The 16,483-nt window shown below is 31.9% G+C and overlaps 1 protein-coding gene across 1 annotated transcript; it reads left to right on the forward strand.

The window, feature by feature from the left end:
* Window positions 1-4,191: 4,191 nt before the first annotated feature.
* Window positions 4,192-13,856, forward strand: LOC128185816 (zinc metalloproteinase nas-38-like). The gene is made up of 10 exons (XM_052855484.1): window positions 4,192-4,254; window positions 6,036-6,129; window positions 6,547-6,653; window positions 6,776-6,913; window positions 9,139-9,226; window positions 9,688-9,806; window positions 10,900-11,049; window positions 11,434-11,670; window positions 11,870-11,969; window positions 12,382-13,856. Exons 4-10 carry the CDS (start codon window positions 6,847-6,849, stop codon window positions 12,557-12,559), a joined length of 939 nt encoding a protein of 312 aa, XP_052711444.1. The 5' UTR covers window positions 4,192-4,254; window positions 6,036-6,129; window positions 6,547-6,653; window positions 6,776-6,846; the 3' UTR covers window positions 12,560-13,856.
* The last annotated feature ends 2,627 nt before the right edge of the window (window positions 13,857-16,483 follow it).

The raw sequence follows: 16,483 nt of genomic DNA on the forward strand, positions 1-16,483 counted from the left end.
CACTCTTTAAACAATGAATAATGTGAAATGTGAGTAAATAAAAACGACATCGTTAAAACAGTTTCCATAATTCTGACACATTTCTGTTGCGGGGATAAAAGAATTATCGCCATTCCTAAGAAAATATTACAGCGGAAAATTATCCTGGTTTGTAGCCATTTTTTATTTTTGAATAAAAATGAAAATAATGGGTGGGCCATAGTAAACTAGAGTGATGTGCCTGTCAATACAGTAACATCTTTAACATGTCACGTGACAACATTTTCCATTCCAATGTATTCATCAATCAAGTGTGAGTAAAGTTATAAAAGTCACGAGTTTACGCGAGGTAAACAACATTCATTTAATTATAATGGAGAAGACAAATTAAATTGTTGAATATTTTTAATTTGAGAAATTGAGCGCATTGGGGTGCAATTTTCCTCTTCACATATATACATGTACATGTAGGATTTTTTTTATAAAATACAATAACTATTATATTTTTTAAAAAAAGACAATAACTAATAAGTAGTTGAGGAAAAAAATGTACCTATATGCTCTCATGTATTTTGATCGCTTACTTGAGTGGGGGAGAGGGGCAGAACGAAAATACAGGGAATTAGATGTTATAGAACAGTATTTAGTTTTATATCTTGCGTAGGATTTTCTTATTCTGTGAAAAAAAACAGTATTTCATGAAGGTACAATGTCAAAGATTACGTGAATGCAAAAATAAGTGTAAAATTTGAATACTTTACAATATTCAATTTTTGTTATTTGGCTGTGCATATGGCACAATATCTTTTAATCGCCCATTGCTGCTCAGGTGAGCGATGTGGCCCCATGGGCCTCTTGTTTATTTATCTGACCTGGTATTGGTACTTTGGAGTTTTTTGTTTCGTTAGTTCACAAATTACTAGCTAAAAAGAAACCAAAATGAAATGTTATATTTTCTCATTTTTCCAATTCAATTTAATTCCTTCATCTTATATATATTTTTTTCTGAATGACGTCTTATGTTAAGTGTCCTTGTGTCCTTGAGATGTCTTTATAAATTCTGCTTAATATCAGTTTGTCTTTTGGTATTCCCAAATTAAGACCCTTTTGTTATATTAACCATTACAATTCAGACGCTTTAGAAACCGATACACCAAGTTTTTAGAAAAAGTAAGTAGACTATCTTTTTAAACGTCCTCGAAATATGTCCATACATCTAGTTCGCTTACCTGCAAATGTAAGGATGAAGTAATTTAATACATAATACAAATTATTACTGTTATGTAATATGTTAAGGTGCGAAATTGAAGGTAAAATATAGAATTTTACTTTCCTGTGGATTTGTCACTTAACAATGTCATCAATCCACCAATACCATTGAATCAAGAGGTCGAGTTTACAAAGTAAAAACATTCTTTGTTTTTGGTACCTCATACTAGGGCACAACGTACTAAAACCTAATCCCAACTTTTATTTAAAAGTTTTATAAAAACCACAAATCTACATAAACGCAGTAGTTTTAAACAGTGATAAAATACATACAATAATTATAAAAGACCATTAAAAACAATGAATAATAAAAGCTGTCCCTTTAATGATATTGCACCGTAACTGTTAACTGAATAAACAGTGCCGGGTAAAAACATTATCTGAACGACAGCATAGGCCTGGCACGGACAATGAAACAACAGAAAAATTTAATTAATCAAAATCACAAATCATTTTAAACTCCCTTGATCATAATTGTTAGAAAGTACATCACATTATCACTTAGTTTGAAACACACGATTGTACATTAATAGATCTTTTTATTCAAAAGATTAAAAAAATTATCCATCTTACCAGTAAAGACGAAATGAGCGAGACGGGTGCAAAGAGCATCCTGTGGATCTTTGTATTGACAGTCAAATCTTATTTTATACTCAAACATATGTTTCTATCTAGCATTACAATGCTTCTGTGTATTTTTTCTATGTTAAAGTATGGCGAATACACATGCTGTTTCATCTAGACAACGTTTATCTGAATAGTTCCTGTGATATTCGCCTATAGTAAATAGTCATTGAAACAAGTAATTTGCAGTCCTCGATTTCCCTCGAGTTTATTATCTTTTTTAACATCGAGAACGATAAAATGCATATTTAATTACTTTTCGAACAATAGCAAGTTTATTGCCCCCACCACTCGAAATCAATTATTTTCCTCTGGTTTGCTTCTGTAATTTGTTGCTGGCTTTGAGGTATAGAGAAACATTGATTTCAAATATTAAAAGACTAGAAACTTGGTTTTGATTATACTATTTGTAAGTTTATTTTAAATTAGTGACCGGTGAGATATTGACTGTTTCGATAGTACATGGATTGAGGTTTTTAGTTTAATTTACATGAAAACGCTTTTATGATAATTAATAGTAGAATAAAAAAAGGTATTGACAATACTGTAAAAATGTTTGAAAGATTAAAAACCATTTTGGTGCTTTATTTCAGTAATAACAGATAAAAACAATGAACAATAGTGAAGCATACTGAACCCAAATCCACAATAAACTTTAAAAAGTATATATTTCAGACGAATATGTATCAGACATTTAATTCATTGCGTGGTCCCTGAGGTCCACGAGGAAAATATATAAGAGAGGTTAAACCGGATGCTATGGGGAAAATTCAGCCTGCGCATGAGCTAGCCTGGTTCCTGTGCGTAATGGGTAGCTCAGGGAACCAGGCTAGCACACGTTTATATGAAACGGGATCGGGATTCCGTGTCATATACACACATACGTTAAAAGGCGCTGTAATTGTAAAGTTGTCGGAAAACAGTACCGAAACAAAGTATTCCTTTCAAAGAAATGATTGGCATGTGATATGAACTATCAGTATTATGAAATAAGTTAATGTTATGCCGAAACTACAACATGCATCAAATAGCATAATTTGCAATGTTTTGTTGTTTTCCGAATACACATGTAACTTACTTTACTTTTATAGTAGGCGAGGCTAGAGAACTTCCCGATTTAATTTTTTAAGCATTTAAGTATGATTGCATAATTATGTAACTGTAAAAAAGTTTAAATCTCAAGAAAAATGCATCAAAATATGAAATTTTTAATTTACACAAAGCTGTTACTGCATAGTTAACAAAGTAGTGCGAATCGAATCGTCATGTGTGCACAAATAGTAGAATTCACCAAATGCTGATACTATACATGCAAACTTCATTCATAGATAGATCATAATTATTTTAGAAGTATGAACCCTTTAAATTATGAGATAAAAAGTCAGGGCTATACATACATGTACATACGTAATACAACGTACAAATTCAGTGGTTAAAAGCAGAGGCTAGAGTCAGATGGAATCTCTGATAATCTTAAGGCTTTCACGTTTTCGTTGGAAACACATGCAAATGGTCCACGTATTGTAGTCCTTTTTTAAAGGACAACAACTTGTATATTGCAATAGCCCGGGAAATGGATAGTCAGTTACATAACATTGATTCCTTGTATTTTGTCCTAGATTCCTTGAAAAATTATATAGATACATTTTATCTTACATTTCCTGAGTTTAAATCTATTCATATAAAATTCTTTCTCTCTTTTGGTATTGCTTCTATCACTGAAATGTGTTAGGTGGGCTTTTTTAAACTTAACTTTATGTATTTTACAACGATTGACAACTTATATTAATATTTCTCGTTGTCACAGATATATACCTGAGAAGGTCATTGATATGGGAAGAGGTCTGATTACCCGAAGAAAACTCACGTGTCCAAACGGGCGATCACCGCCCCCTTACACATGCACCACTGTCAATCCTGGAGGGTCAAACTCGGGTCGCGAAAAGTAAGTGCATTGTCCATAGCGCTACTTGAATACCCTTATGGGGTTATTTAATACCGCATCCAAATTGCCACTGTTTTGTGTGGGGACCAGTCAGGCAGGTATAAAGGTATCATTTTATTTAATGCAGCTTTGTCACTAAATAACATAATCGGTTTCAATACTCATTAGTATGCACAATGGTTCTTCCAGTGGAATATGAAACGGGTGAATTTGTTTTATACTGTTCTGTATATGCTATAAAAAAAAAAATGGGAAATATTTAATCAGACTAGTTTTTATTTCTGAGAATACCCGGGATTCTTGGTACATGTTCCATGTTTAAATATGGGATTCTAGCGAATTCTTTTATTTAACTGAAAATTTAAGGATGGAAACTAAATTATATACTATCCAAATTGCGATTGTTATATCATTTGTATGGGGACAAAGTCAAGCAGGTAATTTAATCATATCATCATAATTTTATTGAATGTTTTGTGATGCTACCGAGAACTATTAAAGTTGTCTATTTTCAAATTGCAAGTTAAATTTTAAATTAAAACGATTGGATAACGTTTTGTTAAGTACTGGACAGATCTAAATAATACACACAGAGAAAGATAAAATGACCTATGAATTAATTTCTACTCTTTCAAAGTAACGCAAAAGAGAACACCAATTGCAGAACAAATTTCAACATATATTGGAAAAAAGTCAGAAAAAATCATGAAATAATCAAATTATGAAAGCTTAAACATGTTAAGTAAAATCTGGGGGGAAAATTTAAAAAACTGCTGCCGTAATTCCTAATACATTGGAGCCGCTAATCAAGTTTCTGTACTAACTACTCCATAATCAAGCTGGATTTCTGTTTAAACGAAAAATAATTGTTAATGACAGATGAATAGAAGATTTTTTAAGAAAGGGAGGTGATCAATTTAGAAATATAATACTACATCAAAACTTTATTTTATTGATCGTTAAAGTGTCATTTTTGTTGTTTAAAGATGGATGTGTACTCTAAGTTATTTTATACGAATTTGTGGGGTTTTTTTTTTAGAAAGTGAAAGATATGTTTAGATTGCAAGTAACACTCTGTACAGAGAGTTTCAATTTTTATGTGAATAAATGCATGGTATTTATACCTAATATATAATGTCTAGTAATGTCAATAAGATGCTTTAATTTTTTAAATAAAAACATTCTTTATTGATATCATTTAAGCTCTCGTAGTTTATTTAGTGTCTAACATGCGCGAGGGTACCTGCTGAGAGAGATATTTTTCCACAAAGAACGTTAAAATCCATTTTGCATAACTTAATATATAATTTGATATATTTTTTATTACTACAAGGGTTTATCCAAAAGTAATGTCACACTATGCACCGCGTTTCACACTGGCGCTATATTGTATAAAATGATACATCAAAATATTTCTTATCAAAATTCTACTTTGAAGTAAAATTTTGATTAAATTTCGTTGAACACTTAACAAGATAATGATATTTATGGCATGATATGTACGTGATATCGCCGCGTCATGAATTTACGTCGTTTTTTAGGGTTTGTATTTATGTATAAATTGCATCCTTCAAAATTTGAAAAATGACCTAAACAACAAAATATTTTGAAACAGATATCATAGACTTTTTGTAACTGTTTTAAAAAACTAGGGAATGTTACAGTCCATTTCGGATATCTACGCAATGCCTTTTGTCTGTAGATCAAGGAAGAAAAAAACTGGACATGTATGCGAATCGTTCTTACGTCATGAGCTATATCATAAAGCTTCGTACGTGACTTCTTGAAGAGACCTCGACAAACTGATAACACATTAAATAAAATCCAATATACTAATCCATGGATTACAAAAAGATTAATAAGTTACTTTATAAAGAATAAATGAAGAAAATGTAGGAAAAAAAGAGAGAAAAAAGAGCACCGTGGCCAATTTTTATAGAGTACTTAATTAAGATATTCTACTAGAACGCCAAAGTTCAAGAAATGACGTCGCTAGCGTGCGGCGACTGTCCTTACTTCACGCTCTACAAAAAATATTATCTTCAGAAATTTTCAGATCTGAATTGAAATAGGTAGATATCTCAAAACACAACTGAAGTTTTTGTCACTTTACGCGGATTTTTCACGATTTCATCGCATCTGTGACATTACTTTTGGATCAGCCCTCGTATATCTGCTTTAATACGCGAAGTGTGTCTTTAATATAGTATTGTTTCAGTTCATGAACTTACCTGTAATACATCTACATCTCTGAACCAATCTACAATAGCAACGTACAGGTTCCACATTGAGAATACAAATTCTAATACTACGTAAGTATGAATACGGCTGGTTTTATATGTCATTTAGAAGTTTGTCAGATTGTTTCTGTGTGTATATTAAAACGCATATCCATCTAGCAAACCTTACGTAAAACTTATTTATCACCCTTCAAAGGCCCATTACAAACGATTTTTTGATATATTGAATGAGGTGTTTTAATCTTCTGAGCTGAAAGACCAAATGAGTTTTTCTGAGCATTATTTGTCTGGCGTCTGTATGTAAACTGTGTGTGTGTGTGTGTGTGTGTGTGTGTGTGTGTGTGTGTGTGTGTGTGTGTGGTTTTTTGTCTTATTTTTTTTAATTTTTTCTTTTATGTAACAATAACATTGATTGCCTTGTTATAAATATTGTTTTAAAGTACATTTATGGTCATTTAAAAATGTTTGTTTTTGTTGTTTTTTTAATAGTCAGCTGAGCTGTTACTTCAAATTTGAAGTTACGGATAAAAGTGAAAAAATCCTTTTGCAGGTGTTCCCATCTTGTTTTTCAAGTGATGAATTGAGTGTAGATAACGGTAATAAAATATGTGTTGATTTTTTTTATTAAGTAGAAAAGAAATAAATAAATATGATAGGTTGAAATAAATATTAAGTGTGATCTTCGCCAAAAGATTACGATTACTAATTTTTTTTTCAGGTAATAACTCGTGTTGTCTGGATTGCAACCAACCACCTAGTGTTCATGTAAATTCGGTTACAGTCTCTTATATGTCCAATAATACAGAGCTAGGAGAGTTGAAATTTGTCATTAATATAGTAACGGGAAAAGATTCATGTAAGAATACTGTACTTTACATTTATTTTTAATCTTTATTAATCGATACAATTTCAAGGTAGTTAAGTATTATTTAGGTGTGTATCAAAATGATTAATAAAGCTTTCTAAAAAAAAAAACATCAGAATTTCATTCTAAGAGGCGATCGTTTACCATTATCTTACACAAAGTTTATCAGCTTGATTCTTATTTTTTCTAAACGCCAAAACTCATGAATTTCATACATTTGTTAGAGTTCAATGTTTGTACATGTTACCGTGTGAGTTTAAAGGCAAAATGGTCAATACATGTGGTTTAGTAGAATGTTATTCTCGTTTTTAAATTTCTGTATGATGTTTTCAGTTATACATTTATGTGTCAGGTCTTAAATTTTGAATTTACTGCCAACCGGTAAATCAAAAATTTACAACACGAACCTAAAAGTGTATCATATCAAAGTATTAGGGAGAAAGTTTTGTAGTGTCAAGAAAAAAAACCTAAAAATAATCCCAATAAGGTGATCTTATAATTTTTAACTTCTCTCCAGGCCATCAGCCGATCTACAAGGCAAACAGTCATTTCATGAATGAATATCTTTTACTATTTTATGCTATGCTTTGATATGCGATTCAAATGATATGCTATGAGATTTCAATGCAATGCTATTAGATTTGTATGCTATGCAAGGAAAAATTGAAATGAAGGGCTTAATGGTATGGTATTATATGCTATGCTATTGTATGGTATGCTATGAAATTTGAACAAAAACGCCTCCATGCACAGAAAAAATCCAAACAATTCTAAGTAAAATGATTAAAAGCAAAAGTTTAACACTAATCTGCAATGTGAACATCCATTCTTTATAATAAAAGCATTTTAAACCGAGTTTAATTCATGTTGTATGCTATGCTATGGTATGCTATGGTATAATATGACGAATGAGATTCGAATGCTATGCTATGAGATTTCAATGTTTTGCTATGCTATGGTGTATGTTGTGAAAGATATGATTGAACTGACTGTACTGTTTGGTTATGAGTTAATTGCATACTCTTTGACATATGTAAATGTTTGTAGCTGCATAAGCCAAAAAAAATATGTATTTTCTTTCCGTTGATAAAATTTTCATCACATTAAAACATAATACTGAATATAATCCCGGACAACTCTTGGTTGCCAATTGTAATGTGTAAATGAGTTCAGTCGCTTCTTTGCTTGCCAATATAAAAAATAGAAGGTATACAACTTTTCCCAATCACTAAATAAATTTATATCAAATTTCAAATGTCCTTTGGGTATAATCAAGAGTAAATGAAAAATAACAAACTTTTGGCAATGGAGGAAGAAAACCTAACTTCTGCTTAAATAATAGATAGGCAAGTTCCAAGAAAGGGTCGGTTCTATTCGGGCCCCTAACCCTGGCACTTGTTACCCTCCCTGACAAACTGTCCGTAATGTGGTTTACGGCCAGCCCTTATCAACAATACCACAGAGCAGAACAGCTTGGACTCTATTCGGGCCACTGATCTAATTGTATGGGTCCAGAAGTTTGATAGAGTATTTCTGTTACCTTCTCCTTCAGCTCCTAACACAGGAATGACACCGACTCCCAGCTTCTCTAACTTATATACACATAGGAAAGTCCACTGGGAAGGGGTTTCGGGTTATTCCATTATCAACATTGATTTATACTAAGACCAAATTCTTTACACCAAACATAAGTTTATGAATTAAACAAAGTAACTTTTAAATCATTACTAGTACATACATTTTTAATTAATTTTAATTCTGATGTTCAGTTTCCGAAATCAGTGAAATAAGTAATTTTATTTTGTAGCCACATGTATCCTTCATGAACATTTAAGTAAACCAAGTTTTTACTCTAATTAATACAACAATCTGACAATTGCAAAAAAAATGATGTGAAGTTGTAATTATTTCGAAACCGATGTGTCTTCTCAGCAAAAGTGCTAGGAGAAACTAAAGCAAACCGGAGTTGTTCATGATCTCCGGCAAAGGTTTAGGTTCATTGTCGGAACCAAAGGACAAAATTGCTACATTTTTTAATCAGTTGAGAGGAGAGTTAGATTTAAATCCGGGATCTGACCGGCAGGAAGACGAATGTCTTATTTCATATAGTCAAAACAAACCATAAGGTTTTGTTATTTTAGAGCTTTATTTAATCTAGAGTATTATTATATCTTAACTATTGCATGTACAGTTGAAAGGTATAAATATTGTTTTAGCACATTGTTCTTCTTCGGTTACCCGGATTACCATTGATTCATCACCAGTGATCATCACATCACCAAATTTTCCGGACAAATATCCAAGGTATATGTGTTAAATAAAGTAAAAATGTGTTATTTACAGAAATTAAGAATGGAACAGATAAAAAAAAATTGAAACACAATAAGCATTGGGTTCAAACGAAGCCTGGGCTAAATAATGATGCAAAAAAAAAACCCACCAGTCTGCAGAAAGATAATATTGTCAAAGTCATGTTCATGCGTTTTATAGAAGCAGCTTCAGCATCTAACCTCGGTTCTTATATTAAGATGCTTGCGTCAATGAAAGCATTCTTGTATTGTGGCACTTTTTTGACTATTAAATTTCAAAAAGCCAGTAGACACAAACAAAAGTAAAAAAAAAAATTCAGAATATGACATATTAACATTTGAATTTAAATTGAGTTTTGGGAATGCATGCGATAAATGTTAGTATATTAATCTTGACCAATTGTAGTGAAAGTACAATAACAATATCATTATTTCCATATTGGAATCTGTCTTCAGATATACGCATTGCAGCTACATTATTATAAGTGCAGATGACCCGACTAAAGAACTATCATTGACATTCGAAGTGATTAATCTGGAGAAAAAATGCTATGACTGGATTACATTGGTATTGTGTAAGTTGTATTTTTGAACTTGTAGATTATCCTGTTAACATATAGAAATTATTAAATGATAACTGTTTTGTTCAACCTAAGCATCGTTTCAATTTACCCTATCTCACGTTTTTGAGTCGCTGAGACCTTGTTTACTAAGATCATATGAAGTGTAGTATGTGATATCACATGGTTTCAAATGCAATACTTTTAGATGACTTAAAAGTAAATGGAGCGAATCTTCACAACCATAACTCTAACTTCAGCGTATGTCATACTTTAAAAAAAAAATTAATCCAGAACTCTGTTGGTAGTCAATGATGCTGACCTAAGGACTGCGAACAATAGCGTTGTCTAGCCGCCTAACTAAAGTCATTTTTTGAAAGTTGTCTAGTTAAAGTTAATTTTTTATAATAATGTAAACATTTATGTATATTTTCATTAAATATAAATGATTTAGTCAAACAAAGCAAGATAACTTTGTGTTTTGGGTTAAAATAGCTCATTTCATAGTAGAAAATAACGGAAAACGGAAATGTTTTTTAAAACATCCCCCCACCCCCCCCCACCCCCGTGAAACAAAAATTTCCTTTGAGGGGTTTTAATTATTGTTATTTAGCATATTTTTACCAAAGGGTTTGTTGTTTCACGGGGGGAACATATGTCTACAGACCGAAATACATTCCAAAAAAAGAATTTTGCTTTGCAAATTTTCGAAAACTAATTAACAGATGTGAATTAAAATGAAATTTTACTTTAATACATATCGAAAATATGTTATTATTAAGTTTTTATGTACATAATGGCCGCTAAATAAAATTTTCCTCACTCATAGAGACCGATCTCATTGAATTTTTTTTAGACCACGCGTTAGCAAAACTTTTGTTTAAAAATAAATCATTTTATTACAAATTTTGTTTTGATATAAATTGATTAGGATTTGATTAAACTTTTAAGTAGAAAACTTAGTTTTTGAATATCTGACAGAAATCCCGAAATATTTGGATGTAAAATGTAGGCGGGAAACGGGCTTTAGCGTTCGCAGTTCTTTCAGAAGGAAAAAAAGTGCTGTTTTTCTCATTATAGTAAAATGTAAACTGTTTTTCAATTACAGATAATTCTGAGCCCATCCAGATATGTAATTTAACAAGCACTGACCTTGTTCCACTCAATGAAAATTACATAAGCCAGGGACAAATATATCTTCAATTCAGTAGCGATCATTCAGTTGAAGCGCATGGTTTTAGACTTCAAGTCAGTCAAGGTAAATATGTTGTCATTATTATCGATTTATAGATGCACTTGTATAAAGATACGTATTTAATATTACCAAAATGTGTTCACTTAAATTCGCTGATAGAACCGTGTATTTAAATTTTTAAAGTTTATGAAAATTATCATAGAATCTGTAATTTGATTTGGAAATTATTCTTTGTGTTGTTCAATCCTCTTCATGGAATGAAGCACACACATTGCACAGTTGTGTTTTCTATATACCTATTTACAAATTGATAAAATAATGTAGTAGTTAATCTTTTATATTACATTTACTAAAATACAATGCTCTTCAGTACAACTGAAAAAAAAACACAAACAAAAAACAAAAAACAAAAACAATAAACTTTATCTTCTGATATGGTTGTTTTAGGCAATATTGTTCCGAATGCTCTGACAACATCTCCACCAACTACAGCAGCAATTACCGCAGTTAATGATTCAGCAGCGTCTACAACACCGTCAACAGCAATTACAATATCATCTACAACAGCAGATGCAACACTGTCAACATTAACAACAACTAACATGAAAACAACAGTGGAAACAGCACCAACCACTCAAGACAAATCTACAGAGAAAACAACAGCACCCGCCAAAACTGCCAAAGGTGGAGTTAACAAAACACAACAACATGCATAACAAAGATTTCCACAAAAATTATCTTATGATTCATTTGATTTAATTTCCTTTGTTTGTTTGTTTTTGTTTTTGTTGTTGTTAAAAAAAATCTGCTTCGTACTATGTCTTTATATAAGAGTAGCATGATGTAATAAATGAATATTTCTACGAGCAATATTGATTTACAGATGAGCCTTCTTCCGGTATATCGACAACTATTATCTCCATGGCTGTTGTGATAGGAATCGTCTCTGTATGCCTGATCAGTGTTTTGATTTACTTTAAATGGTAAAAAAACGGAATTAGAATGAGTTTGTTAGATTTATTTATTTCATGATTATAACTGCATAGGTATAATTCTACATGTGAATTATACAACTAAGGTGGTTCTATTTCCTTTGTCTCTTCCTCTGTATTAGTTACATGTATAAGTTGTTTTGATTAAACCATAAACAAACTGCTGCCCAAAAAGTCAAACTTTTAAATTGAAAAATGAGATGCAACTCCATTTTTCTGTGATCGTTACATCATTACCTCTATTTTTTTTCTCTTAGTCACTTGATTTGTGCATTTTGGTATAATTTCAACCTAAGAAGCAAGTGCAATTCTGCATTTCTTTTTTTGGTTTTTTTAATATCAATATTAATCACAAAAAACGCAACAAAACTCAATATACTAAAACAAAAACACTTATTATCAGTTACAGGAATCGAAGCACCAAAGAACCTCCGTTTGAGAGACCTTTTCACAATCCAGCATACAATGACTATGAAATGCCGGTGAAGACTCATGCAGACAAGGGAGACGGATACGAAGAGCTTCCCGTCGACAAAAAAGACGAAAATGCATATAATATCTATTTATCTATAAAAGAATAACAGTTTGAAGATTTTTTTCATTAAACAATTCATTAAAAATATAGATAGTATTAAGTAACTATGATTAAACTTAGTCTAAATCATCATTACTGTATGTTTTAGATTTAACGTTTACCAGTAACTGATCAGGTATAGAATTCTGGAAAAAAAAGTTATTATGCTATTAAATCAGATATTTGTGAATTGAAAATCGATATTCGGAGGAAAAAGATTCCCTTGCGAACATAAGCCTTCAATAGATAAAGATGTTGCTTCTCTCTCTGTTAAGTACTATAAAAGCTATTTGTATGATTACACTTTGTCCTGTATCCTATTAAATTGAATATCAATTATACAGTCATGGAAACATTGTATGTGCATAATAACTGGAATTGTGTTAAGAAGTTTTTATAATATGGACTGTTTTATATACATGTATATAATAAACAAAATTAAGAGTTACGTCATAAATTGTATAAATAAAGAACATTATTCAAATTAACAGTCTTTTTATTATGGATATGAGAAATTGTTGCTATTTTCTTATGTTAAAAAATGTATTTTCATGTGTCATAATTCTATTGAAGTTATTTTTTATTTATTTGATAATAAATCAAGAGGATAGTTTGTTTTACATATCACTAGCAGAAATATATAATTACTGTACTTTCTGGTTCTTTGAATTATCAATATTATACTGGCTCTTTCCTTGTACAAGATATATGCATGAATAAAATGTGTATCTTGCACTCATTAAAGATTTTTCATGTGTTCGTAAGGATTTGTACAGAATGTATTGATGTGTTGGGGCGTTTGGCAGATGATAATTGCACTTATTTTACTTTGATTGTTTGTGGGTTTTTTAAATGATAAAACGTTACATTACAATTATTAGCTGAATTTAAAGGTTGTTTAAATCTCATGAAAATACTTATATACCATCTTGAAAACATGCATGTATTGATTCTAAGTTATGCACTCTCATTCTGTTTTCAAACGAGAATAATGATTTTACCATTGTCATATTTCTAAAATGTAGTCAAAATAGGATATTTTCTTTTAGATTCTGAACACCTGTTGCCGCCAACGAATTCAATGTATTTCATGTGATTTCACAAGATCATTTATAATATAAATTACTTTGTGGCTAACATATGCAGATTGAGTTTTTATTTTAAACACTTCTGAGGAATTGTTGTCTTCTGCTCAGTTTTTTTTTTAAACTGAAAAATGCACTTTTGAATGACGACAGAGAAAACGCGGACCTATGCAAAATTAGATTTAAAATCAGGTGCCCCGAAGGTGTATGCATCATATGTTGACCGAATTGTATGTAACTTTTTTCCGTGTTCCTAATTACGACAAAGAGCACACAGCTGGTGTGACCGCTCAGCAAGGGATGCTGATTACTCCATGACCCCTGATCCTACCTCTATTTTTTAAGAGGTACTGTTTGCTTTTCTCCTGTTTTGTATTTTTAGTCCCCTAGCGGTTTTCACCGGAAGGGACTATAGCTTTCCTCTGCGTCCGTCAGTCCGCCCGTCCGTCCGTCTGTCTGTCCATCCGTCTGTCCCATTTCAGTTTTCCACACTTTTTTTCTTTATGCGTTTGATGAATAATATGAAATTTGCTGAACAGCTTCAAAATGTCAAACTACAGATCAAGTTTACACTTTTGTAACATCTGGTTGACATATTTTCGAGAAAATTAATTTTTTATATTCTAATTTTTTTAATTTTCGGGTTCGTTATCGGGTTCGGTGTGTACTGATTAAACGAGGAAAGTATGTAGCCAGTAATAATATCGTGCATTACTTAGACCATTCCTTTTTTTTGTTTCTAACAAACAAATAAGTTCTATAAAATAGTGTCAAGCATTGTGTTGTATTTAATCGACACGGTGTTTTGTATTATTCCGGATGTTTCAGCCAAGGGTTTTCGGTCCACATTGCTTCCCATAAACCCATGGCGGATTTAATTACGAAAACATGGTGACAAGCTCCGGTTTGTTTTTGGCTGCAACTGTGAGTTGCTGATCCAATCGCAGTGATTGTAAATATAAACTTAAAAAGAAAACAAATGTGTGATGTTTGGTAAAACATTCGGTGCTTTTAACAAGTTGAGACACAAGTTCTCGAGTACAGTGCCTCCCCAACGATGATCTAACCAGATCGTTTTAAAAACCTATATATTTTACTGGGATTGAACATAGTTCTACATACTTGTCAAGGCTCACGTGATAGCATGGGAAGTAAACAAGGCAAATGCAGAAGTTGCCTATCCCGTTAGTATATACGTTCCTGCTTATGGTCATTGCTTTTAAAGGTTCAATGAGCTGCGTTTTATTTAATTTCTTTGTTCCGCAATACTCACGACAACGATACCTGGTTTTATAGCATAAAAGCTTTCATATAAATCGGCTTTTTCTCTCCCGGTACAGGTCCTTACATACACAATGAATAAAACATTCCGTGCTTTCCCTAGGTTATAACTTAATTCGTATTTAATAACATCGTTAATTATGTTCTGATATTCGGTAGGCAACATGTTTTCAAGTTGTATTAATGCCGTAGTGTGAATATAACCCGTTGTTTATTTCGATTAAAATGTAAATATGCAAGGGGCGCAACTCAAGTTGCTCGCTAGATAGCGCCATCACGTTGCACATCACTGAGTTTTCGTAATGAAATCTGCCAAGGGTTTTTGAGGAGCAAAGTGGACCGAAAACCCTTGGCTAGCGAAGATGGCAACCCAGATACAGAAAAAGAAAATGTCGGAACAACGATAGTTTGTAAATAAAACTGGTGTTTCCAATGACAATATTAACTTGGAACATTTGCAACCATCCAGAGCTAAAATTCTTGATGATGGTTGATACAGAGATCGCACGATGAACAGAAATCACAATGTTCGAGGGCAAGAAACTGTCAAGGAAAAGGTACATCTTTACGGCATTGTTATCTATTGCAAAACATGTGCGCAAGTGTGTTTAAGAAGGTCCTATGCGACGCAGACTTCGGATGTGCCAACCATTTCGTTTTGGCATACCGATTTAATGAAGCAGGTATGGTCTATGACGATTGTTTACATGTGTCGATCATAACTTTTTGGCATACCAATTTAGAGATGCAGAGGGTATGGTCTACGACGATTGTTTCTGAATTGCGAATTTCGTGTGTCGTATAATAGTCCGCCCTGTAAACCGGTTCGTCACACATATAAACATCTTTGGTCCGGTTTTACCTTATAACATAAGAGGCCATAGTAACTTCTGAAAAATGTCAGTTACTTTAATTCGAATTTAAGAAGATAAAATTTGTACATATACCAGTCGGAATATCAAAAAATCATTTGGTAGAGAGCAAAGTGTAATTGTCTTAAAATGAGTTTGTTTTTTAATCATTATTATTTTTACAATAAATTGCACAAACTATTTATTTCCTTTGTTTTCAAATTATTTCCTGTGCATAATGATTAGCTAATCATTAGCTAAGTGAGGCCCTCAAGGCAATCCAACCTGTACGAATCAGAATTCCTGAAAAGAGAAAAGGAAAAATTGTGACCAGGGAAGTGTTCTGCACAACTATAGGTAAGATTTATTGGCATTTTCTTGTGTCTTTGTGTTTGTTTTTTAAGATAGATTACTCGTTATTTTATAAACATTGATTTAAAAGCATAATATAAATAACCAAGACGCTAGCTAATAGCAAATCTATCGTAACACCCCCATCAACATATCTTCTATTTTAATAAATTATAAAATCGTCTAATGATGAATCATCTTAAGTTACGGTTTTATAATTGATGATTAAATACATGTAATACTTCGCTTAAGTAGGCAAAACGTACAATTTAATGCAAATAACTCAATTAGTTTCTAACTTATCGAATGTTTAGTTGTAGAATGTACAGTGAGTCTTTAATTTCCTGTTTACTTTTGTAAAAA

Source organism: Crassostrea angulata, chromosome 5, assembly GCF_025612915.1.
Source record: "Crassostrea angulata isolate pt1a10 chromosome 5, ASM2561291v2, whole genome shotgun sequence".
In the NCBI taxonomy this organism is placed as follows: Eukaryota; Metazoa; Mollusca; class Bivalvia; order Ostreida; family Ostreidae; genus Magallana; species Magallana angulata.